Source organism: Melanerpes formicivorus, unplaced genomic scaffold (assembly GCF_026170545.1).
Source record: "Melanerpes formicivorus ecotype bairdi unplaced genomic scaffold, bMelFor1.0.p_v2 SCAF_17, whole genome shotgun sequence".
NCBI classification, from domain to species: Eukaryota; Metazoa; Chordata; class Aves; order Piciformes; family Picidae; genus Melanerpes; species Melanerpes formicivorus.
This window is the reverse complement of record NW_027142369.1, coordinates 1,998,681-2,024,251: the sequence shown is the minus strand read 5'-3', so window position 1 is coordinate 2,024,251 and position 25,571 is coordinate 1,998,681. Positions and strand designations below refer to the sequence as shown.

The 25,571-nt window shown below is 39.7% G+C and overlaps 1 protein-coding gene across 1 annotated transcript in view; it reads right to left on the bottom strand.

Moving 5' to 3' along the window:
- Nucleotides 1–2,113: 2,113 nt before the first annotated feature.
- The window catches only part of TSHR (thyroid stimulating hormone receptor), a 50,865-nt gene continuing 27,407 nt past the window's right edge, over nt 2,114–25,571 (bottom strand). Inside the window, exons 6-10 of the mRNA XM_068148708.1 lie at nt 23,116–23,193; nt 21,942–22,010; nt 16,928–17,005; nt 5,269–5,457; nt 2,114–3,764 (exon numbers count right to left, since the gene is read on the bottom strand). Of these exons, the coding sequence (XP_068004809.1) occupies nt 2,354–3,764; nt 5,269–5,457; nt 16,928–17,005; nt 21,942–22,010; nt 23,116–23,193 (1,825 nt within the window). The 3' untranslated portion in view covers nt 2,114–2,353. The remainder of the gene's footprint in view (nt 3,765–5,268; nt 5,458–16,927; nt 17,006–21,941; nt 22,011–23,115; nt 23,194–25,571) is intronic.

Here is a 25,571-nt window from a genome sequence, read left to right as displayed (position 1 = left end):
ATGGGTGAGTCCAGATCACAGAAGAAGTTGTTATAAATTATTATTTGTATCTTTTTCATTGGCTTTCTTTTCCAAGTTTGCTGAGAAGCAACCAAAAATGAAAGCATACCCCTTCCCCAAAATCGGCTGCTAAATTAATCTATAATTCAATATTGGATGTTTTTTTATGTGATTTACAGTGACAGAATCTGTTTTTGTTTTTCTGAGAGTGTCTGACAGGGTTGGTGCATCTAGGCCTTTGTTTTGGCTCCCTGAAGCAGACTTTGTTTATAATTGGGAGTATGGAATCAAACTGAGTTTGAATTGAAGTATGTGCATGGCAGTTGTAGTTATGCAATTTCCAGCTGTAGCAGCTAGCACTTTGAAGAGCTCTACCATTGCCTTTTTTTTTTTTTTTCCTTTTCTTTTTTGACACTATTAACACACATTATAAAAAAATCTAGCTATTGTCTGTTCAATGTACTTACAGTTCCTCAAAGGCTATAAAAACCGTACAGGTATTACAAAATGGACTTTAAACTACCTACCCGAAGGCAAAGCTTCAACCAATATTCTCATGGTAAGCCTTTTAAATAGATGTGTGAAATGATCAGTGGCAATCTTAGTAGCAGTCTGACAGAGCTAGTCTCTACAGTTGGCTGAGAACAGGTCTGCTACTGCTTCACTAACCAGACACTTAGGCCGTACAAACTGGTGTGCAGAGCAGATCCTACCTTGTGTCCTGATGTCTGCAGGAGATGTAGAGAGCTAGGCCCTGGTTCATTTGTTTGTCTGTCCCCATCTAGCAGCAGGTGTACTAGAATGCTTTAGTGCTTCTCTGAAGTAAAAGAAAGAGTTTTTCCTTGAGTCTAAGCTTGAATTTCCTTAAGCACAGTGCAGAGAATATGTATTTAAGCTACAGAAAGGCTGTGGCCAACCAGAACTTAACTGTGTGGTTTATGTAGTTGTACTGCAGACATTACATAAGTCAGAAAACAGATCTCACTACAAGGCGGAGAGGCATTCTTAAAGCATATTGGATGAACTAATGGTTAGCATTTTGTTTGGTAACTGAAGTGCATGAAGTAACCTAAAGGCACGATCTGCTCCCTTTGTCTAAGTGTACATCTAAGGCACCTTACCAGCAACTGCTGGAAGGCAAGCCCTATCCCTGTAAGAGAGGGCCAAGTGAGAATAACAGTGGTAGTGAGAAAGCAGTAGGTGTTCAACATAATAAATGTGCTCAAATTAAACAGTACTGGAGCCAGGTAAGAATGGATAATTAGGAGAAAATTTAGTACAATCATAAGTTTCAGCCATCAAAAATCCAAACATCACTAATTTGACTGGCTAGACTGGCCTTGAAAACAAATCCAAACTAAACTATCTCCTAAGTAAGTTTAGCAAAGAGGGAGAGAATGTTAGTAAGGGAATTTTTGCAGGACACATGCCCTAGCGTTTCTCGCCTGTTATGAACAGCCATGGGATCAATACTATTTAACTTTTACCACAATACAGACAATATGAAGAGGCTTTTCCCCTACCCCCCACCTAACTAAACCAAGAACTGCAAACAGAAGTCTCCCTTTGTTTTAGCTTAGGATGGCAGAAACAGAAGGAATCTCTTCCATTTTAGGCCCTGGTGGAAGTTTTAGAGATTTGCTGTTAGAAAAGCAATTGAACCTCTCGATACATAGGCAGCTGGCATTTGAAAACTTCAACCTATAATGATTTTTTTAAGATCTAATTTTAATTATAAAACTTTATGTCCTCTTTGTGGTCATACCCCCATGTTTTGTGTTTGGCCTCCTGCTTCCTTAAGTTTTTTAGATGAGGGTATATTTTATATTTAATGAAGCTGGAGGTGGGGAGATTCAGGCTGGATGTGAGGAGGAGGTTCTTCACCATGAGAGTGGTGAGACCCTGGAATGGGTTGTCCAGGGAGGTGGTCGAGGCCCCATCCCTGGAGGTGTTTAAGAGCAGGCTGGATGAGGCTCTGGCCAGCCTGATCTAGTGTGGGGTGTCCCTGTCCATGGCAGGGGTGTTGGAACTAGATGATCCTTGTGGTCCCTTCCAACCCTGAATGATACTATGATATATATATATATATATATATATTAATTTTCTTGTTTAGATAGGGCATTCACATCTACTTCCATTATTATCATCACGACAGTAGCTTTTTGCCTGCACTGATAGGGGTGTGAGACAAAGGTTCAAATGAGTGGCAGGTCTAAAAGACGACCACTCTGAAGGTACTTTCAGAGATCACAAAGGATAAGCTAGGGAGAAATCATATTCTCCATATCCTGTCTCCTCACTTGATTCACTGTTTGTAGATCCACTTCTTGACCAGATGGTGTGTGTGACACTTTTATAACTCAGTTTGCTTGCGTTCTTCCACAAGTATTTGGTTCTGTGTTGCTGTAGCAGGAAGGTAATCGTTGGCTGGCTCTTGAATGCTTGTAAGAATCTGACCTATTCCGCGACTGATTCTCTGTCCATAAGAGCTGCTGCTGTTTTTAGCTGAGATTGTCTGACCTCTGTAGACTTGAGCCTGATGCTTACATATGCCAAACTTGCTTAGCAAGATAAACACATCTCTTCGGAAAGCTTTGGTGAAAATAGCATAAAGAAAGGGGTTTGCACAAGAATTGAGTGGGTAGAAGAGTACCAGCAAAATCTTGGAATTGGTGACAGTTATCAGTGGCTTGTTCATAATGGCAGATAAAGCATGGAAAGAAATAGGAGCCATGCACAGGAAGTCAGTGAAAATCAACACAGCCATCCGCTTAGCAATTTTGGTGTCTTTGTCCCCTGACTTATACTGAGGGTTCCGCACAGTGAGGTAGATTTTGATGTAGCAAGCACAAATGATGACAAAAGCAACAATGTTACATATTAAAACAAAGACAACATAGGCTTCAGCTACCAGTGTTTCAGTGTCCATAGGCAAGCAGATGCTGACTTTGCCATAGCTGCTGATGCCAACGAGTGGCAAAAGAGCAAGAAGGAAGCATGAAAGCCACCCTCCCAGCATGATCACCGAGGCATGCCGGAGGCGAATCTTTCGATCTGGGCGCATAGCGAAAGTGATGGCGTACCAGCGCTCCAGGGTGATCACAGTCAGAGTGTACACAGAAAGCTCACTAGCAAAGACAGTGAAAAAGCCAGCTGTGTTGCAACCAGGCCCGGTCTGCCACTCTATTGCGTGGTTATAGTACTCTGACCTGGTGTAGAGATCCACTGAAGCGATGAGGAGGAGGTACAGCCCCATGCAAAAATCAGCAAAGGCCAAGTTACACATCAGAAAGCGTGGCACAGTCAGTTTATAATGGCTGGTGAGAAGGATGAAAAGGACAAAAATGTTACCTAGGATGGCCAGCAGGTTCACAAACCACACCACAATCCTCAGAAATTGATACCCCATTATGTCCTCACAGGGATTAAACTCATCAGGCTCTGGAGTGCATATTACATCTTCATTGCCTCCACAGACAGAATAGTCATAATGACTGTCAAAGGTCTGGACGTCTTCCACTTGAGGGTTCTTGAGCTCTTGGCCAAACCCAAGATTTCCTTCTTCATGCTCTTCCAAAAAGAAGTAGTAATGGGAATTTTCTTGACTATCTGTGAACTTGTCATCTTTGTCATACCTAGTGTCAGTCTGGTCTGTGTATTCTTCTGCATAATCTTTGTAAAATGGACCTCTGAGAGCTCGGACTGATCTTCTCTTACGAAAGCTGTAACTGCCGCTCTCGTTGCATGTCAGGTACTCCAGGATTCTGAAAGAGTAGAGGAAGAAATCACCCCTGGCATTTGTAGTCTGCCTGGAGTACAGTGAATAACAAAAGGGAACCCTTCAGTTCACCATGAAGGAAAACACAGCTATGAAAATGTAATCAGGTAAATTTCTGTTAACAGAACTTGTAGTGAGCAATAAGCCTGAGTGTTTCTGGGCTTTTGTTTAAAAAAACCAACCACCACCACAACAACAAAAAATAACAACTATATTTTCCATGTCTCTGATGCTGTCAGCTATCCCCATTAGTAATTTGGCTTTTGGGGGCATCCATAATCCCTCTTCCTTCATGGGATCTACATTTGTAGTAGCTAATAAGAGTTTGACCTACTGCTTATATATTCTTAGATAATACACACAGTATTACTTTTTGGTTTTGCTCACAAATCAATTCCTCCCAGAACTTCCAGCATTTTAATTTCTGTGCTGTGTAGTTGCTGTAGGTGCTTTGCAGCTAACTAGCAGTGTAATGGTTGGGAATACTGAACATCATTGTGTGATTCACTTTTTGTAGCTGTAAACTGCTCATATTTTCACTAGGAAAAAAAAATATTGCAATTTGGCATAAATTTTATCACTGTGATGCACTGTCACATAGCTTGTGGTATTCCTCATTTCCAGGTGAGCAGAATTCAAAATGGCATGCAATTTGAGATTATATACAGTTCAGGCTGATAAGGAGGAGAAAGTTCTTCACAGAGAGAGTTGTTAGCCATTGGAATGGGCTGGCCACGGAGGTGGTGGAGTCACCATCCCTGGAGGTGTTCAAAAGGGGATTGGATGTGGCACTTAGTGCCATGGTCTAGTAGTCATGAGGTGTTGGGTGACAGGTTGGACTTGAGGATCTTTGAGGTCTTTTCCAACCTTATTGATTCTATGATTCTAATATACAATGCAGTCCGAGCACAAATTCTGCAATACTGAAGTCAGGGGCTGTCTTCCTAAGTCAGGCAATGGCCTGGATAAGAATTGTCTAAACATTATTAAATTTGGGAGAAATGAGCAATGGATTTGCATTCTGCAGTAAAATTCTGCGAATCACAGTAAGTCATCCTCCTTTCCTGCCCTGCCACCCTCTCCCCACCACAGGTGAGTAGGTGCATTGCACCAAGACATCTTTAAATCATTTGTTTTCTTTCCAAAAGCTCTCCACACATGTTCTGATGGGGGGCTGGAAATCCTGGCAAAACAGAATGTGAAATAATTTGCCTATAAAGCTATTACAGAATAATTCTAAGGTTGGTTTTTTTTTCAGTTAGAAAACAGGAGATGTGAGGCCATAACCCTGCTGTTGTAAAAGGCCCTGCAAATTGTTACATCAGAATTTCTGTCTTCTGTTAGTTGCAATTCTAATTTCCGTTTCAAAGAATACCTAGAGGGGAAAAAAAAAAGTCACAAAAGTACCAATAGATGTAATTTTACATGAATAAAAGAACATTGTCTTCACTTAAATACTTGAAAATTGATTTCAGGTTAGTGAAACTCACTCGCTGCTTTTCTTCCAGCTCTTGAAAGCACAGCAGTGACTTGGATATGATAGGTCAGCTCGCATTAGCTGAAGAAATATCTTTGCAGCTGGTAATTTCTTTAAAGTCCATGTATTTTTGGCCATTAATTCTTTAAGGCTTTCCAGTCCTTTGGCTGGAAGGTTAGCAATTGCTGTTCTGGAGACATCTCTGGGTAAAAGAACAAAAAGACAAGTGTCAAAATATTCAGTGACTGAATCAGAATTTCTTCAGATTCTCACAGTAGTTAGGGAATTTCATCCAATGCTGCAGCAAAAGTAAAATCCAGAGGAGGTGGGGATTTCATATCACAGAATGGTAGGTTGGAAGGGACCTTTGGAGATCTAGTACAAGATCCCTGGTAAAATAGGCTTGCCTAGATCAGGTTGCACGGAATGACATTCAGGAAGGTCTCCAGAGGAGACTCCACAGCCTCACTCCACAGTGCTCTATTGCACTCAAGAGTAAAGATGTTTTTCCTTAAGTTCAAGTGAAACCTCATGTCTTCTACTTTGCATCCATTTCCCCTTCTCCTATTACTGGGCAACATTGAAAGGAACTCAGCCCCATTCTCATGATCTCTATCCTTTAGGTATTTATATCCATTTATAAGATCCACAGGTCTCTCAGCCTCTCCTCATAAGAGAGATGCTCCAGGCCTCTAATCATCTTTGTGGCCCTCTGCTGAACTCTCTCCAGTGGTTCCCGGTGCCTCTTGAACTGGGTAACCCAGAACTGGATACAACACTCCAAATGCAAATGCAACCTCACCAGAGCAGAGTAGAGGAAGAGGAGAACCTCCCTCAACCTGCTGGACAAATTCTTCTTAATGCACTCCAGAACACCGTTGGCCTTCCTGGCCACAAGGGCACATTGCTGTCTTATGGTGAGCTTGTCCGTCAGGTCCTTTACCACAGAGCAGCTTATCACTTTGCTACAGTATGAATTCTTCCTGTGATTTTCTCTGTCTTTTAAATCTTGTCTTTGATTGTCTCATAGTGCACAATATGAATAAGAAATAGCAAGGCTTTTAAAGTTACAACTTTAAAGCCAACCAGGTGCAAACCCAAAGTTTAAAACATTCTTTCAAGAGGTCACATTTGCTACCCTAGAGCTATTTTGACCTCTTTAGACTCATAATTACTAAAACAACGTTCTTTATAAACTGAAATTAAAATCTTCTCCATCCTGAAACTCTCAGAAAATGTACTATTATGTTTGCTGCACCTCAGCAGGTACATTGCACAATTTGTGGGGCAGGTGGATTTCCTTTAGAACTAGCAGGTGAATGTCATCTGGTCCTGCTTGTGCTTTCCACTATTTGTTTTCTTTGTCCCAAAGTCTCCCCTACTGACACTTGAAGTCAAGATGTTTTCTCAGACTTGTACTCTGTAAAGAAGCAAACCTGTAAAAAAAAAATGGTCTAGTGTAGGAGCATTGTTGGAGCACTTTCAGCACAAACACCCTAATAATATATAATAAATAATTCCACTTTGTTCTATGCATTGTTTCCCTAGAGTATTGTTCTTATCCCTCCAAAAGGCTCACCTCCTCACTGGTGTCTTGCGCCTAAAAGAAGATTATTGCTAATTTCAGGATCGAAACAAATTGTTCTAAAACAATTGCTCTGCCTTTCTTTTTTTTTTAAATTTACTTATATTCCTTTTTAAATTGCATTAGAAATTGCCTCCTCTTTCTGTATGAGAGCTTTTCTACTTCTAATAGCTTTTTTTGCTGTGATACATATTTGAATATGTCACAACTAGTTGATGGCATCCACACCAACTTCTTGTTTTGTTTTTCTGGAGTCCTTTTTGGCTGTTACATGTTTCTACCAAGACCTGAATTGTCTCTTAGAAGAGTCTGAATACTGCCTGCTATCATTTTATCTTTTAAAGGATCACAGAATAGTTGAGCTTCTAAATCATCCAGTTTGACCTCCCTTCTCCATGTCACCTGGAGCCAGGTTGCCTAGAGCTGTGTCCTATTGACTTCTCAGCATCTCCAGTACTGGAAACTTATCAGTGTCTCCATAACTGGAGACTCCATAGCCTTACTAAGCAATGTGATTCAGCATTCAACCACCCTCCACAGTAAAGAAGTTTCCTCTTTTGCTGAAAGGGACTCTCCTGTGTTTCAGTTTGAGCCTTTTGCCCTGTGTCCTGTCTCTGGACACCACTGAGGAGACCCTGGCTCCATTTTCTTGATTCCCTGCCTGCCTTCCTTCAAGTATTTATACAAACTGATAAGATTCTCATTACTCTTCTCCAGACCAAACATTTCCAACTGTCTCAGGCCACCCTGCTACGACAAATGCTCCAGTCCCTTACTCAACTTAGCGGCCATCTCCTTTTTTCTTTTCATGAATTTCCTCAGTTTATAGAGCTCTTCCTCTGAAGCAAAACATCTTGGTAAACTAGATCTTACCAAGACAGGGCTGGCCTTTCAGCAACCCCCATGGGTCTCCACCAAGTCCTCATGCAGGTGGCAGCTACCTGCAGGAAGGGAATATGGTTAAAGACTGTATAAGGGGAGATGTAAGACTTTTTGAAAGGGAAATGACACCTCAGAAACTCTTGATAGTTCTTTGAAGATGTTCTGGCACAAGCATTTGGAGGAGGAGGATCCTGTTTGTACAATTAACTTGGATTTCTAAAAAGCCTCAGCAAAATCAGGTATCAATGGCTGCAGAAGTAAGTAACATGTAATGTGGCAAGAATGTCTCTTCTGGATTAATTGAAACAATGAAAGGGTGGGTGAAAAGCCTGGAAACAGGCTTTCACACTAGAGGAAGAATGGAAAATGAACTGGTATCTTAATATATACATCACTGCAGAAGTGGCCCATAGATACTAGGCAGTGCTGGTGCTGCTGAAATGTTCATAAACAATGTGGAAAGAGAATAAAGGCAGCTTCAGGAAAGCTTGTTTCTCCCATAAAATAATATAGGGTAGTGAAAGCTAGAGGTGATTGTCTAAATAAACAGAAGGATACTGCAATACCAAGTGTCTGAGCAGTAAAATAACTGACATAATTCAATGTTGACTATACATGGCTGATAATGGGGTTTAGTTTACCTAGGACTTTGGGAATATCATTGCAAATGTCAGCTCGGTGCTGGTTAGTAAAGTTAAAAGCAAATAGAATGCTAAGAACTTTCAGTAAATGCATTGAGAATAGAAAACCTTCACTTTGTAAATCTAATTTGACTGCATCTTAAATATTAGGTGCAGTTCCAGAAGCACCATATGCAGTTTACAGTAAGAGCACAGAAAGCTACAGCAGTGATGACTGAAAGTATCAGATTGCTTTTACTTAGGGTAATGAGGAGCCAGATAAGGGGTTTTCTATCGGGAAGAGCTAGGACTGGGAGCAGCAAAAGACAATAGATGTCATGCATATTGGAAAGAAAGTGATGTGGAATAATTATTCACTCTTGTGATATGAGTTTTTGGGCACCCGAGGATGTAAGGCAAGAAACTTAAAAATGGTGTAACTTTTTCACAACATTGCATCTTCAAGGGTGAAAGGCTGTGCAGGCCAAATAATAAGGTAACAAGAAGGACAGTATCTCTTTTTGGTTTAGTGTCATTCACATTTCCATCAGAACTGACTGGATCAGGAGGAGCATCTTGAGGGGCAAAGGCTTGTGCTTTGCAGAAAGGAGCCTCTCTGGGATCGGGTGGTTGCAGAGGAGGGAGCTGCAGCCCAGGGAGAATTGCAAACAGAAGGCAGAAATCGACTCAGGGCTCAGGTGGTGGAAACAATTTCCCAGTGAGCAGAGAGGAACCTCCAAAGTCTGTGGTTCTCAGTGTGTTATCAAGTGACGTTAAGAAGTCTGAAAGAAAGACCTGTTCAGTGAAAAGAATGGGCTTGGAAGAATTAGTTATAAGAGTGCATAGTTCTCATTTTCTCTTACCAAATCCTTTGAAGCCTTTGGTGCATGGGTATATGAGTGTGTATTTAAGCAATCAGGCATTGCAGCCTTGATTTTCAAAATTTATGTGTTTTTTTTAAAAAGGGAAGTTTGGGAGAAAATACAGACACAGATGTCTTGACATTTTAGCTGGTTTAGGATTAATCCTGTTGCTAACGATAGATGCTTGGTCACATCCCATATTAAGTACAATAGCTCAGAAGTTTGGAAGTTTCCCAGATCCCCAGTTTGGGAAGTCCCTAAACTACCGGTAAGGTGTCTGTTACCAAGAGGTCTTGTGACCTCTCCATACTGTTGCAAATGGAAAAGTTTCCTGGAATTCTGGTGATAATTTGTCTTCCAGTGGAAGATAACTTCTCAGTTATCCTACCTAGGCCCACATTTTGCTAGAGACAAAGACTGTGTCAACTGACCATAGGAAAGCCCGGGACTAACAGGGAGTTTTTTTACCTAACCACTCCAGTCTTGATGATTAACTGTTCAGATTCAGTTTATTTCAAGCAGATTAATAGCTGTCTTCAAACTAGAAAACAGAGGACTGAAAAGGTTTCAAATAATAACTGATCTTCAGAGCAGTGTGAATCCAAGTAGTGGATTCATGCATACAGAAAATACATTTTCCTGAAGGATTTTTGGTTCTATGTAATTATATGATCAGTCTTGATTTTGGGCTGCTCAGAAAAATGGGAACTGGATGCAGTTATGTCAGCCTCCTAAACATCTACTAATATGGATTTACACTGCACAGGAGAGTGTCTTTCTGCTACTACTGATCTATAGCTTAACGAAACACAGAAAATAGGCAAGAAATCAGATAGAATTTTCAAGAGGATCTGTCTCAAATCAAAGTGTCTATAAAAGATATTAGACAGGAAACTGATAAAATCAATGATAAGAAGGTCTGGATGGTTTTTCCAAAACATTTTGAAGCAACTCAAGGCGATGGTTGAATTAGTAAATGGGGTGTATAAGCTTCAAATTAATCCCTTGCAGGAAGGCAGGAGATGAGCCACCAAATAACATGATACACATGGAGGAAGTCAGTTTGTAAAGAGATTTTGTGAAAACAGGTTCTGGCTTTCAAAATTCTCTGGGTGTTTTGATTAAGATCTGCTCAGAGTCTACAAGACTTCCACAAGTTCTTTGACAAATGCCCACACAGGATGATATGGAAACCAGGTAGCCATACTATTTGCAGGAAACATCAAATATACAGGATTCTAGTAACTTGCTAGCAAAATTCACTGCTACCTAGATCCAGACCAGACTTTATTATGTAATTAGTCACTGTCTAGAGCTTGCTCAGGTACTGGATGTGGTCCCTCAGGACCTCAGCAACCAAAGTGCATTCAACCAATCTTAACATTGCAGCTTGTTAACTGTTTTGGGTTTTCCTCACGTATTTTCTTATAGATCTTCTGTGGCATTACTAGGCTGTTGTTTACCTTATGTGAAATTTACATGTTAGATTGAATGTTGCAGAGACAGCAGAGAGCTTCAGATGAACGTGGGAATAAAACACAGTTTGTGATTAAAGAGGTGTTGCTGTCTGAACCAGCTGTATATACTAGTATTAAACAGATATTTAGCTGCTCAGATTTTTTTGCTTTGGTTTTGTTTTGTTTTTTTCCCCTCAGGTTATAATTTTTTGGTCTAATTCTTTAAGTCAGAAGTTCAGAACTAGCTATATGGGATAGTAGCTTCTGTCAGTAATCTTTTTCACAGCTGGAAACATGAAATTGCAGTATGAAATCAAGTAACAAGAAGAATTTAAAAGACAGATAATTGAGAAGATGAGACTGAATGTATCATGGTACTGTTGGGAACTGAAACCTAATCATGTATAGATTTCTAAGTACTGCAATACTGCAACACTTTAAAAAGCATTAAATATATAACTTGTGGGCTTTAGAGTACATATATTATTTCTATCTACTGCAAGATTATCTAAATCTATGAAGTTGTAGTGTTTGGTTACCAGCATGTTGCTTGAAGACTTGCTTGCACCCAGTAACAGAACAGAACCTCCTAAGGTAAGACTCAGTCCTAAATTAGGAAATGATGTTTTGAAGAGCACTTCTGTTTCCTAGAGATAATTAGTCACATGTATTTTGTGTGATAATTGGTGATGTTTTGAATTTGGACTGTATGTTTTGCAAAAGCATATTATATAATGAGCCTGATTGTGGTTTTTGTTGAACTTGTGCTCTAGGTATCAGGTCTTGTTGGTGCATTCAGTACATTAGGTCAACTGAGTTGTTGAATCCTAGCCAAGGCTTCATTTTCAGGTGAAGAGCAGTGTATTGTCATTATGCTCTCTTCAGTGATTCAGAGGATGTGGCTATGGCTTGGATTGGTGCTGAAAACAGCATGGATAACAAAGGAATATTTTCATTGTTGCTCTTTCACAGAAAGAATAGTCAGGCATGAGAATGGGCTGCCCAGGGAGGTGATGGAGTCACCAGCCCTGGATGTGTTTAAAGGTAGTTTGGATGAGGTGCTTGGGGATATGGTTTGGGGTGAACCTTGTAGAGCAGGGTTATCAGTTGGGCATGGTGATCCTGAGGGTCTTTTCCAACCTGAATGTTTCTGTGTTTCTATGATCCTGTGTTGCTTACACAAAGTCAAGGCCTTTTCTGATTCTCACACCAGCCCACCAGCAAATAGGCTGGGTGTATGTAATAAGCTGGTAGTGGATACAGCTAGGACAGTTGACCCCAGCTGGCCAAAGGGATATTCCAGACCATACGTTTGTGAACAGAGAAGGACTTGTGGGTAATGTAATGGCTGGGGGCACAGAAATCATAAAATGATTGTGTTAATGATTGTTGGTGTGTGGTCACAGAACTGCCACCTTGGGCTTCCAGTAGGGAAACTTTGGCCTATTTTGGAGACCAGTCAACAGAGTCCCTTGGAAGGCAGTCCTGAAGGGCCAAGGAGTCCAGAAAGGCTGAACATCCTTCAAGAAGGAAGACTTAAATAAATCTGGATTCAGCTGATAACAAGTAAAGCTTCTACAAATATATTAGCAACAAAAAGATGACTAAGGGGAATCTTTAACCTTTTATTAGATGCAGGGGAAGCATAGTGGTCAAGGATGAAGAAAAGGCTGAGGTACTCAATAGCTTCTTTACATTTGTCTTTAGTAGTAAGACCAGTTGTTCACTGGATACCTAGCCTTCTGAGCTGGAAGATAGGGAGCAGAATTAAGCCCCCATAATCTAAGAGGAGATGACTAGCAACTCACTGCACCACTTAGACACATAAGTCTATAGAACTGGATGGCATACACCCAAGGGTACTGAGGGAGCTGGCAGAAGTGCTCACCAAGCCACTTTCAATTGTTTATCAGCAGTCCTGACTAACCAGAGTGGTCCCAGCTGACTGGAGACTGATAAAATGTGATGCCCATCTACAAGAAGGGCTGGAAGGAGGATCTGGGAAACTACAGGTCTGTCAGTCTGACCTTGGTGCCAGGAAGCTCATGAAGCAGATCATCCTGAGTGTCATTATGCAGCATGTCCAAGGCAACCAGTCTGCAATCAAGCCCAGTCTGCATGACAGTTCCCGAAATACAGGCACTGCTCAACAAACCTGATTTCCTTCTATGACAAAGTCACCTACTTAGTGGATGAGGGAAAGGCTGTGGATGTTGTTTACCTGGAAGTTAGTAAAGCATTTGAAACTGTCTTCCTCCTGGAGAAACTGACTGCTCATGGGCTAGATGTGTGGACACTGCACTGGGTAAAAAACTGGCGAATGGCCAGGCCCAAAGGATGGTGGTGAATGGAGTTAAATCCATTTTTCAGCCAGTCTCTGGTAGTGCTCCCAAGCACTCAGTATCTGGGCCAGTTCTCTTTGATACCTTCATCAGTAATCTAGATGAAGGGATTGAGGGCACACTCAGTAACTTTGCAGATGACGCTAAACTGGGAGGGAGTGTTGATCTGTTCGAGGGTAGAAAAGCTCTATAGGGGGTCCTGGACAGCCTGGATCAGTGGGCTGAGGCCAATTCTGTGAGGTACAACAACCCCATGTGATGCTACAGGCTTGGAGCTGAGTGGCTGGGAAGCTGCACAGCAGAGGAAAACCTGGGGGTGAACACAAGCCAGCAGTGTGCCCAGGCCAACAGCATCTTGGCTTCTATCAGGAATAGCATCACTAGCAGGACTAGGGAAGTGATTGGGCCCCTATACTTAGCACTTAAATACTGTGTTCAGTTTTGGGGCCTTCACAATAAGAGAGATATTGAAGTGCTGCAGCATGTCCAGGGAAGGGCAGTAAAGCTGGTGAAGGGTCTGGAGGACTGATCTTCTGAGGAGCAGCTGCAGAACTGTGGTTGTTTATTCTGGAGAAAAGGAAGCTGAGGGGAGATCTTACCACTCTCTACAACTCCCTGAAAGGTTATGGCAATGTGAGATTGGTCTCTTCTCTCTAGCAACAAATGATAGAGCAAGAGGGAATGGCCTCAAGTTGTACCAGGGGAGGTTTAGATTAGATATTAGAAGAAACTTCTTTACTGAAGTGTGAAGATGCTGGAATAGGATTCCCTAGGTGGTTGAATCCCCATCCTTGGAGGTGTTTAAAAGATATGTAGATGTGATGTTAAGGGACATGGTTTAGCACCAGACTTGGTAGTTACATAATGGTTGATGATCTTAGAGTTTTTTTCCAACCAAACCAATTCTATGATCCTCTATTACATCATGGTCACCAGTAAAACCTGGGTGGAATTTTGCCAGGGCTTTAACCAGTGAGGGACTGGCTGGCCATCAGTCAGTTGCTGGTGAGCAATCATTTTTGTTACATCACTTGTTTTTAATTTGGTTTGGTTTGGGATTTACACACACACATTTCCTCCCCCTCCCTCCATTGTGGTGGTGGTTTGTTTTTTTTTTTTTGTTTGGCTTTGGTTTTGTTTTGGTTTTATCTGTTTGGGATTTTTTGGTTGGTTGGTTTGGTGTTTTGCTTTTTGTTTTTTTGTTGCTTGTTGGTTGGTTGGTTTGGTTTGTCTGTTGGTGTTTTTTTCCCCCCTACTTTTTAAAAACAAATTGAACTGTCTTTATCTCAAGCCATGAGTTTTCTCACTGTTAGCTTTTTAGTTCTCTCTCCTATCCCACTGGGTGTCAGACTTAAACCACATCTTCCTGAAGTCTTTATCTTTGGGCTAGCAAAGCAAAGGATTGTGACGTGAGTACTCTGACTTTTTAATCACTGTTGATTAACTGTTGCTTACATGCCATTTTATACCTTCTGTCATTGAGAAGCTACAATACCACATCTCTATTTAATTATAAATATTACTAGGACTATTGTTAGTCATGAGGTATAACATTGAACTGGGAGATGAATAACTGGCTGCTTAACCTGCAAATGTAAAACACATCCTGAGTTTGAGGGTCAATGACATCTGGGCTAGCAGAAAAACTCTGGAAAAAATTTAAGTAATTTGAGAAACCTAACTTGAAAACAGAGTGAGAAAGAAGATCTTTAGTTACACATCTGTGTCCTAGGAATTCCTCACTTGCCCCTAAACCAAGAGGTTTGGTGTGGCTTATATACCTCAATGCTAGCCATTGCAGAGTGAACTTACCTGGCAACATTATTGTAGCATATGATTACTCCACAGCCCTTTGCAGCATGTAATAACTTCTTCACCTGTCTATTGCAACAACAGTACTGGTGCTTTAAATGCCCACAGTAATCCCAAGAATCAAATTCTGTGCTGCTGCAAGCTCTTACCTCCCTTAGGTTTAAAATCCTGAGTTTTGTCTTCTGCCATCCCTAGGAAGGAGGTTTTCAACCCATCATGCCACTTGCACACTCAGTGGAAAGATGTGCAGTGACTCCCAACATAATAGCAAAGTGTATCTTCATCTTGCTTTGAGACTGCATATTTATTGTGACAAAGTAGTATCAGATGGAAATAAGGTGTCCAGGCAAAGTTGCATCTTAAGGGCCAGGAACAAAATGAGAAAGGGCTTCTCTAGTGCCACGTGCAATGTTAAGAAAAAGGCTTCATTAGCCAAATACTAATCAAAAAGGCTTTCTCAGCACCAATACAGCCTCTCAGGCAGCTCTTTGACAATAACCAGTTCAGGAGTGGGTGGCGTGAGCCCTCCTGAAAGCAGAAGCAGTGGAAATGAAAATACTCCAATTAGCAGGGAGGAACAGGGGCACCAACCACCACAAGGGATCCCAGAACAGCCCCTTAGTGATCTTTTCCAAGTTTCCCTCCTGATCTCTTGCCTTCTACTTCTAGGACACCCTCTTTCACTGCCTAGATGGCCAGTTCTCTTTCTTCTGGTGGACTAGGGCCTTCTTTTTGCCCAGAGTGTTTGATTTCTAAGACATGGTCAGAAAATACTACCTTTTCACTGCTGTCTCAGGATCTGGCCACTCATGGTACAATTAAGGTCTGTCCCTCAGGTGATTTAGAGATAAGAAGGAAAAAAAAAACAAAGGCATATTAGTCCTTGACAGTATCTTGAGTGCCACAGTGCAGTATATTACTGCTTTTATGTATTCTTCTTATGCATGCTGTGCTTCTGTCTCCCCAGAGACTCTCCAGAACTGGTCTCAAACCCTCTTCCCAAGGACACTCCTAACAGCTCCAGGGGACATTGTGGTAGAGAGGTATGTGGAAGAACAATGTGGCCCTGAAAGGTGAGTCCTCAGCCAGATGTTCCTCTGCACCCCACAAGACAAAGTAATTTAGATGACCAAAGCAGAAGACAAGCTACTGTTCTCAGGCAGGACTTGCTATGCATCTGACTTGAGATACAGGTGAAGGACACAAGAGATTTGATGACCTTGCCATCACATATCTGTTGCAGCTTTGCACAGCAGGGACACAACTCTTCACTGCTTAAAGTGCTTGTGACCAATACAGATTCTACTGTAGGGTGCTGTGTTCCTAGTAGCCAGTCTGATTTTCTGGAGTTGGAAAGAACTGGGAGAAAAATTGTCTTCTGCACCTTTTTGTTGTTATACCAAGCTACCAGGATTTCTCCTGTGAACAACACACCATTATTCTGACGTAAATATGCTGTTTTCCAGGAAAGCAGAAAGTAAAACTGATTTGTACATGGAATGAGCACAGCGAGCACCATTGTTTTTGCAGTGGAGGAAGGGATCCTACTTTCAGAACTTGACTTCTCCCTGTGATCAGTCCTATGCACTACATTACATGCTGAATGATTTGACTAAGGGATTATGGTTCTCTTCGTTGTTCTTAAACTTCTTAAAGATTTTTGTTTCATTCTGTGTTATCATTTCTAATTTTAGAGAAGAGGTTTTTTTTTTTTTTAGGACTATAAAACCAGACTTGAAGCCAAATTAGATGAGAAAGAAGACAACACCAGAAGTAACTTTATTCTGTCTAAAATTATTTTTTGATCTCTGTTTCAATTTCCTTTACATGAATGCTTCTAGAGTCCTTAGTTTGCAGTAGAATTGTGCTACAATTGCACAGTCATAAGACAGACTGTAATACAGAATCTTCCAGAAGCAAAATTGGCAGGAAGAGAATTTATAAGATGTGTTTCTTAAATCAGTTCTCTAAAGCACAGCTTTTGTTGCCAATATTCTTTTTGCAAGCATTTAGTTACCATCCCTGCTGCTAAAAATCATGTCTGGAAAGATAGTGCATCCTAAAATAGTATTATTTTTAAAGCTTTCTCTACTTCATTTTCTCCTACTCACAGTAGAGTTGGTCCACTGTGCACTCCAAGAAATGCATCATCATTGATAACTTCCAGGAACTTGTTCTTGTGTAGATAGCTGCAGAAACAAACACAACAGAGTGATTTGGAAATAGTTATCCATAGGTTAAAGATCTTCAGTTTACCTTCCTAAACAGATTTACAGAAGGGCCATCCTGCCCCAGCAACGTATTGAAGCATAATAACAAGTTACTTAATTTTCTGTGTAGCCAAGAAAGACAGACATATTTGCCACTTCGAAAAGAAATTAAATTCCTCAACAAATGGCAATTAAAAAAAAAAAAAGCAGAATTAATTTTCCTTTCTTTTTATTTGTCATACACTTAAAGTCAGAGGCATGTACACTGTACCCTCAGGTAATTGTGAGTGAGTATGAGGTGAGGCTGATTTGTTTGCTTTGATTACAGTGAGGTGTAAGGAATTACATGATACTTACAGAAACACATCATAAACAAACATGAAAAGAATTCCCTCATCATTTTGAGTTAGATAATAGAAGTTTTAAATGCTTTAAAATGTCCATAGCCAAGTGGAGGCTCCCATATACGAGTTAATGGTTAAGAATGAAGTTTTGTTATATGAAGAGCAAGAGGAGGAGAGAGAAGGACAAATCTGAAGGAAAAAATAATACAAAACATGTTAAAAAAAAATAGAAGTCAATTCTAAAGTCATGAGCTAATAGACTTTTGGGGTTTTGTGGAAGGAGAACTAATTTGCTTCAGCAATTCCACAACTGCAGTGGTAGGAAGAGAAAGAATAAGTAAAAAAACCCTGCATGATCAGCAGACCAACAGGCATCCTATTGCCCAAGTGAAGCCAGGTGACATTGCTTAGAATCTGAATGAAATTATCTTAAAAAGAAGAATTTAATAAAATTTCACAGTGCAGTTGGCACAGAAATTATAAGATGCCCAGAGCAGGCCTGTTACAGGAATTAAATTGAAAAGAAAAATAAAATTAAATTGAAAGGAAAAAGAATTTGATACTACTGATGCAGGCAGAGAGGAGTGTTTGATGCTATAACCAGTACATACATTTAAAGACAGCTTGTGATGTATCTGGGAAGGCAGAAAAAAACAACAGAAAGATCATCACAACAGATTTCAGAGAGTCTCCACAAAGCTTCTGGGACCAGTGCCAATTGTGGCTGTTAGTGGCAAAGATGCAGTGGTCAAATCTTTGCTAATTGTAAGGTCTGTAAGAAAAACACAATTTAAGATTGCTGTGGAGATAATTGAACTGACTCAGAAGAGTGCAGAAGGCCACTATCTTTGTGCCAGAAGAGCCTTTCAAATTCATGTAGCTGAACTGGAGTTTAGTCATTAAAATGATACCGTAGGACCAGTTGTTTCTTGGTGTGGGAAAAAAAAAAATCAAGTAAATGTTCCATATCATGCAGTAGATATAAACTTATATTGATCACCACAGTGAGAAATGAATGTGCTTTGGCTGGGTTACACAACACACTTTTAGGGAGCCAAACCAGAGTAACACTTCCGGCATGTTACTCATTGGATGTTACCCATGTCTAGGGCCTAATTTCCTACAGAGGAAAACAGCTTACTTGATCTTCTTAGCTATTGTTTGAAATAAGCTTTCATTCTTTAGAAAGACAAAGCATTCCAGTATCACCTGGCATTTGTATTTTCCGGGAACTGACAGTTTAGTCACTTCTGTTGTGAGCTTTGTGAGCTTTAGTTCCTCGTGATTTTGTCTGCAACTCTAATACAAGAATTAAAAACAGAACAAGAGCTATGAATTTCCAAGATTTCAACATCTAGGTTGTGGTTTTGAAGGACACAGAAACCTGCCTGACCTGGTAAAACCTGTTTGCTTTAGTAGCTAGGCATTATTATACAGCCAGGTAATTGCTTGTCCAGTTTTGAAGTTTCCCCCTGATATCTGGACACCATAGTGAGTGATAAAGCTGAAATACAATAGTTTACATATGTGATAAAAACCTTCAAACTTACAAATAGAAACAGCCAGCTGGGGACTTTCTGGAAGTCCATAACCATGTATTACCAAGGAGGGACTGAAGTGTTAGCTGCCAGGTTTCACTTACGTGAGTCCAAACCATCAGAATGTGCAATTTCCTGGTGCTAATTGATTTTAGTTGGTTAAGCCTTTTTGATAGGTAACTCTTTAAATTGAAAGAATAAGACTTTGGTAAACACTGATTTGACAAAGAAACTTTATGTATAGCGAGTATAGATCCTTCTGACAATGCTTTTGAATCTGTTGTGACTGACAGCTAAATGGTATAGAATGTAATTTAAATACACTGCAGAAAAGAAAATCACAACAGTGGTACCCATGTGTCTAAGCAAAGGTTGGAAGCCTTAGAAGTCAGATGGATGAAGTAGAATACCTGTCCTCAGTGGAGATGCTAGACTAATAGTAGCTTTGGAAAGTTGGTGGAGGGCAATGAGATACACATGACCCTTTGACCTCCTTGAATTACATAGGTCTTTTAATATAGCAAGAGAGGTGGAAAGGCACGCTTCATGGTAGACAGTTGCCTCTCAGATCTCAGAAATGTCTTGGGATTTATAGATGGGACATGGAATCTTTGAATGATTTGTCAAAGATGAGTTACTGGTTTTGACTGTTTTCCCTTTTTACTTGTGTTTCTCTTTGAGGTTGTGGTGGGTTAACGCTCTGCTTTGTTTTTTGTTCCCAGAATGGGTGTTAACCCACCACAGAGGTCATAATTCAAAACCCATTCCAATTTATTTTCCTCCCTCTTTTTCCCTTAATTTGATTTTGCTCCTAGCTTTGTCAAGTCCAAAGGACCTTAGATCAGATCCAGAGGAAAACAGGTACTTTACTGTACAATGGCAGATAAAAAGGAGTTCAAATTAGAAATGTCAGAATACAGAAAATAAAATATTTACCTTTTGCATTAACTTAATGCTGCTTCTAGAAACAACAAATCCAAGGTTGCATTTAATTAGCAAAATTATACCTTATCTTGGCGTATGGTAACCAAACTACTTTGGAAAATTAGTTTAGACATTTCAGTGCAGTTTATCAAACAGATAAAGGCTTTACTGCTGATGCACAGCTCCCTAGTTTGCCTTGTAAATCTGGAGCAGTGCTTTGCTCCACGTAAATCTCATGTGGTTTAATTAGGAGAAAACTGTTTGTTATAATAAACCATTATTACTGCTGGTAGATAAAGCTCTGAAGGTAAGCCTTGTTTTAGTTCTGTTGTTGTTTTGTGTTGTGTTGTGTTTTTAATTTGCTTAACTTGTGCATCATAGCTGGTCTCTAGAAAGATTCATGTAGAATTATAGAATCAGAGAATATCTCAGGTTGGCTAACTATTCTGTGCTTGATACATCCCAAGACATGGGTGGTCATTTTCACTGCAGGGGCACACTGTTGACTCATATTCAATTTGCTATCAAAGCAAACTCCGGATCTCTTTCCAACAGGCTGCTCTCCAGCCTCCTGTCCCCCAGTTTGTATGTATAAGCAGGATTATCCTGTCCCAGGTAGAGAATCCAACCCTTGCACTTCATAAATTTCATATGGTTGGTGAATTTTCTGCTCTTGAGTCTGTCAGGATCTCTTTTTAAGACCTTCTACTCTCAAGACCTTGAAGAATACAGAAATACCTTTAAAGAATACTAATAGCAGACTTCCTAAATGTAAGGAAGCAGTATCTGCAGAAACAAGTATGTGTTTTCTGCTTCTCTGCTTCCACCCAGTTCAATAAAGCAGATGTGTAAGACTCCAGGTATTCTAAAACTACATTTTCACTAGATTATTTAATAATAGGGAAAATTCCAGAGGACAGAAAGCAATAGCACTTGTACTATGAGGAAGCAAACCCGAAACTTCCTACAAAATCCATCTACAATCTCTGTTTCATCAAGTTGTAAGAAACAGAAGAGTCAACACAGTTTATATATCGACTGACTGAGGCTTGAAGTATTCTGTATAAGGTATAGAGGGATTTGATCAGGACACTGGATTAATTTTGCCATATTTTACATCTTGCAAATGCTATGGACACTAGAACAAACACTGTGCAACCATGAAAAAACTTCCTTTCTCATATAAAAGTTCAAAGTAACTGAACTAATGTGAGTAAAATAAGACCTATCCTAGATCTTTAGTTTAACTCAGACTTTTCAAAATTTAATAAGCCTACCTAGTTGTTAAGGGGGAAAAAGGCAGTTTGGAAAGATTAAGACCATGTGAAGAATGCCCTTATAGAATTCTTAGAGAATTTAAGCCAAATTTAAAGTAAATAACTGAAAATAATCATATTCTCATGATTCTGTGATTAATTTGAGAGTTCGGGATGGAGAAATCTCTTTAGTCATGAGATTGCCAGCCTGACCCTTAAGTCAAGCCTTTGAGGACCAGAATAATCTCTGACAATGGGAATGGAGCCTCTGGAATTGAGATTTCTTCTGTGTTAATGATTGAAGCAGATGTTTTTAGCATGGTGCAATAAGGATATTTTCTAAGTATTTGTTTTCCAGAAAGTATAGTAAGAAGGTGAAGGGAAAGCTGAAATGGTTGCTTCATGCTTTTGAGGTGCCTGTCTCTGAGAATTGCTTCTAACATCTTACACCACTATCTTTTTTTTGCAGACAAAATTTCTCTCAAAGGGCTGCTGCCATTATTAGTGACACACTTACTAAAACAGTCTTGTAAGTAAACCAGCATCATTATTTTCTAAATTGCTTTAGAAATCGTGCCAACCAAAAGATTGTTGTAGCTTTACACCAGAACAAAATTCACACCAGAATTACCTGCCCTTATTTTATTTCTGAGCTATAAATACACATAGCAAATGAAACCACACTGCAAAAGACATTAAGGGCTGATATTTATACAGCTGTCTGAAATTAATATCCTTTCTTTGGTCCTTAAAAATAATTACAGTAAAATATGTATTTGAGAGCCTCCAACAAGTGCAGAATTAATTTTGTTTTATCTTTTTGTCTGAAAGAGGAGAACGATCTGCTACTTACATAGCATCCAGATTTGTCCCATTAAAAGCATGGCTTTGGATGCTGGTAAAACCATTATTGTAGAGTTTGCTGCAAAGAAACAAAATAACAATAGTAATTAAATATTAGTTTGGTTTGGTTTTGTTTTGTGGGGTTTGCTTTGGGGTTTGGTTTTTTTTGATACTTGAATACCTAATATTTATAATTTGTCTTGGCAACACTATGCTTATGAATGGGGAATAGGTTAATTCTAATTTCTGGAAGAACCAGCAATTGTAGTACAAGATCAGACAAATGCCCAGCAGCATTTTTGAGTGCAGCAGAATCAAGAATACCACATGTTGCAGGTTTGCCATCTTTTACTTCTTTTTACAGCAAAAATAGGACTGTACTAAAACACTTAACTATAACAACAAGGGAACAAAAGACTGATTAAGGGAGGGTGAAGAATCTAATACCTAGGCAAATGAGTGTGAGTTTACTATCAGGGCTGTCTGAATTTTTAGAATTAGATTATTTTTTCCACCTAGAGCAAAAGCTGGAGTTTAAAAAATTTCCTTAGAATTTATTCTCTTGCATTCTAGTGCTCTTTCCTCTAAACCAGGTTGTAACTCTTCATGGTCAGTTTCTGTATTGTAGTGCTCTTTCCCCTAAACCAGGCTATAACTCTTCACAGTCATTTTCACTTCCCTCAGCCCTTTCTTGTGATTCACACTGAGCATAATTGTATAAGCAAACTTTATTTAGCAATTTTCCTGCAACAATGAATCTCCTGATATTTGCCACCTATTAGTTCGCAATGTATTTGCCACATAGGTTGCAAAACATTTAGATACACTTCTAGCCATGATGTAGTTTTACAGAACTCTGCAAATGTTTCCCTTTGATTTTCTCCAGTATAACCATTCACTGGCTTAGGATCATACAAAGGCAAAAGCAAAACAAACCAACCAAACAAAAGCCCACCAAAACCCAAACATTGGTCAAGCCAGTTTAAAAAAAAAACCAGCAGGCTTAATTCAAATCACATTTCAAGTACAGAATTAATGTGAATTACACTATGGATACTAGCTATGGTGTTTTTCTGTTATAAACTACTAGACAGTAGGATAAGGATTTTAGTGTTTTGGGGTTTGTTTTTGTTTTAAACATGTTATCCTGTGTTTGAAAGGGTTAATTGCCAGGAAGAACTTACAGAGTTAGAGATTCATTACAAAGCCCACGGAAAGCGTTTGCAGGCACTGAAGTCATGAAAGGATTATCTGCAATTTCACTGAAAAAAAGGAGACAAAGTAGCACAATCAAATATCTGCCCAAAAGAGCTTCTCCTGAACAGTTTTATTATTAATTGTTCTCTGCCTTGATAATAAATAAAAGGGTTAAACAACTTGTTGAGTTAAAGCTAAGGGTGGAAGGTGCATGTCGAGTGATTAAGAGCTGAGCATTTTCCAGCATCCAGGAAGTGACCTTGTGAAGTAGATGAGTTCTTACAGCCCTGGAAAGGTGTGCCATCCTGTATGATGATGGTAGTGGTTAACAGCATATAAGAGGTCCCTTGTCTCATAAGCCAGAGAATTAGGAAAGTAGTGCTGCAATGTCAAATGAGCAAGGCCAAGTGACTTTAGAGCCGAGATCCTCCTCTCTAGCTAAACTCAGATTAGGCAACAGGTGGTACATTATTCAGGATAAGGCATTTCACTTCACAGAACTGCATCCAGCACAGGTGAAAAAAACTTATTGTATGATCTAACCTAATGATTCCTCTCAATTCTTGCCCAGGAGTGTTTCATTACCTGTCATTTCTTAAATACTTCCTTAGTCCTACTCTTCAGTCTTAATGAATACTGTGAATCTTCAGACCGGAAAATTTATAGAGAGATTTACTGTGATTAAACTGGAGGAGAAGAAAAGGCTGGTCTAAACAAAGGCCAAATTATCTGATTGTCTTTTGCGTTTTTCCTGAATCATATTAGAGCCTAGAAACCAAAATATTATGCATTTTTTTCTTTTCTTCAGTTTGTGAACCGGAAGTGGTCTAGTAGGGACAGACCACAATGTCTATGAGCCAAGTCCTAACAATTGCCCATGTGACAATTTGCTGTGGTATATATCTACTAACACTGAACTATACTGCAAGCATTTTCATTCCAAGTAGTTTTCACCAACAGGTGGGTTCCACCACGAGTTATTTTGGTTTAGTATTTTTCAGATTCGTTCACTTTTCTAAACAAATGGTTGATTTGTTAGTTGCTTACTCTCAGAGGCCAATAGTGATAACAATGGATATTTTTTTTCCCCAGCTATATATTGTTAATCCTTTAGAAAGTTATTCTTCAAGAGCACTTTTTTGTTGTTGATCAAAGAAACAGACTATCTTTCATTGACTAACAATGTTCAGAAGTGCCTCCCTTGAAAGTGCAGCTCTACTTTCTAAATTCTTCAGCATATGAAACCCGTATTTATTTTCTGTTAGTGACCTTTATAACAAAATTTGGAGGAAGAAGTAAAATAAGTTGCTGTCTGCCACTTTGAAAGTCACTGAGTTGGTTGTAAGCAAATACACAGATGGTTGTATAAACTGCTTCTGTTTTATCTAGCCTATTCAATTCTTGTTTCTCTCTACTTAGTAATGTAGCATTTAATTTATAAAGTAGTCAAGTTTAATTTAAGCTAAAACCCTTGAGATCTTTGAAGAAGTCCCTAATAACTCTTAAGATGTAGGTGTATCCTGCTTAGAGCTCTGGCTGACGCAGATTTCAATCTTGGAGACTTACAGCCAAGGCAAACATAGCAGCTCCAGGTTATGGAACATAAATTAGCACAAGGCTTACCTGTAGCCTCAGTAGATCCTTGGGAGGAAAGAACTCATTGCTTACTACAGGTCTAGACTGTTTAGCAAAACAAACGGCATTTCTTCAGTACTCTGAGGTTTGCCTTGCCAATAGCAGACGATTAATGCAGTGACTACCTACTATTTTTGACTAAGAATGCCCCTTAGCATTAAAACTATGCCTGGGATTGACCATCACTCATGCCTTTGCAAGTCATTTTCTAGTATAAACCTTCTCATTTTTAATAGCTTTTTATGTAGTCCACCCAGCAGCCAAGCCTCTTCCAGCTGAACACTGCATACAGGAACACTGAACACTGAATACAGGATTGTTAACGCTTCTCTGTGATTAAGCAGTGGCTGAGATACTTTTGCCTTGTGTCAGCCTGCAAATGTGTCTCAGTGACTTTTCCTCCATATCTTGATTACAATGCAGAATCCTAACTTAAATTGCAGCTTAAGAGACAAAGATGGATGTCATCTTTACTTTCTGAATACCAAGAAACACCTGCATTTTATGCAGCAGAACACTTTGTTTCTGCAATACCTTTAAGGGTAATAGTGGGAGATGCACCACTACCACCATACAGCCACTGCCATTTGACTTCCCATTCTCTCCAAGAAATGGTTCTGAAAGTTTTTTCAAGGCATCAGAATACAAAATAAAATAAAATACAAAATAGGAGGGAAAGGAGTGTCTCAGTTAAAGTCAGATATAGAAAAGGAAGAAAGTCTTAATGCTACGTAAAAGTGCCTTATGTGAACAAAACCAGCTAAATGAATAGGCCTTGCTAGTGGGAAATCCTTTTCTAGCTGAGGAC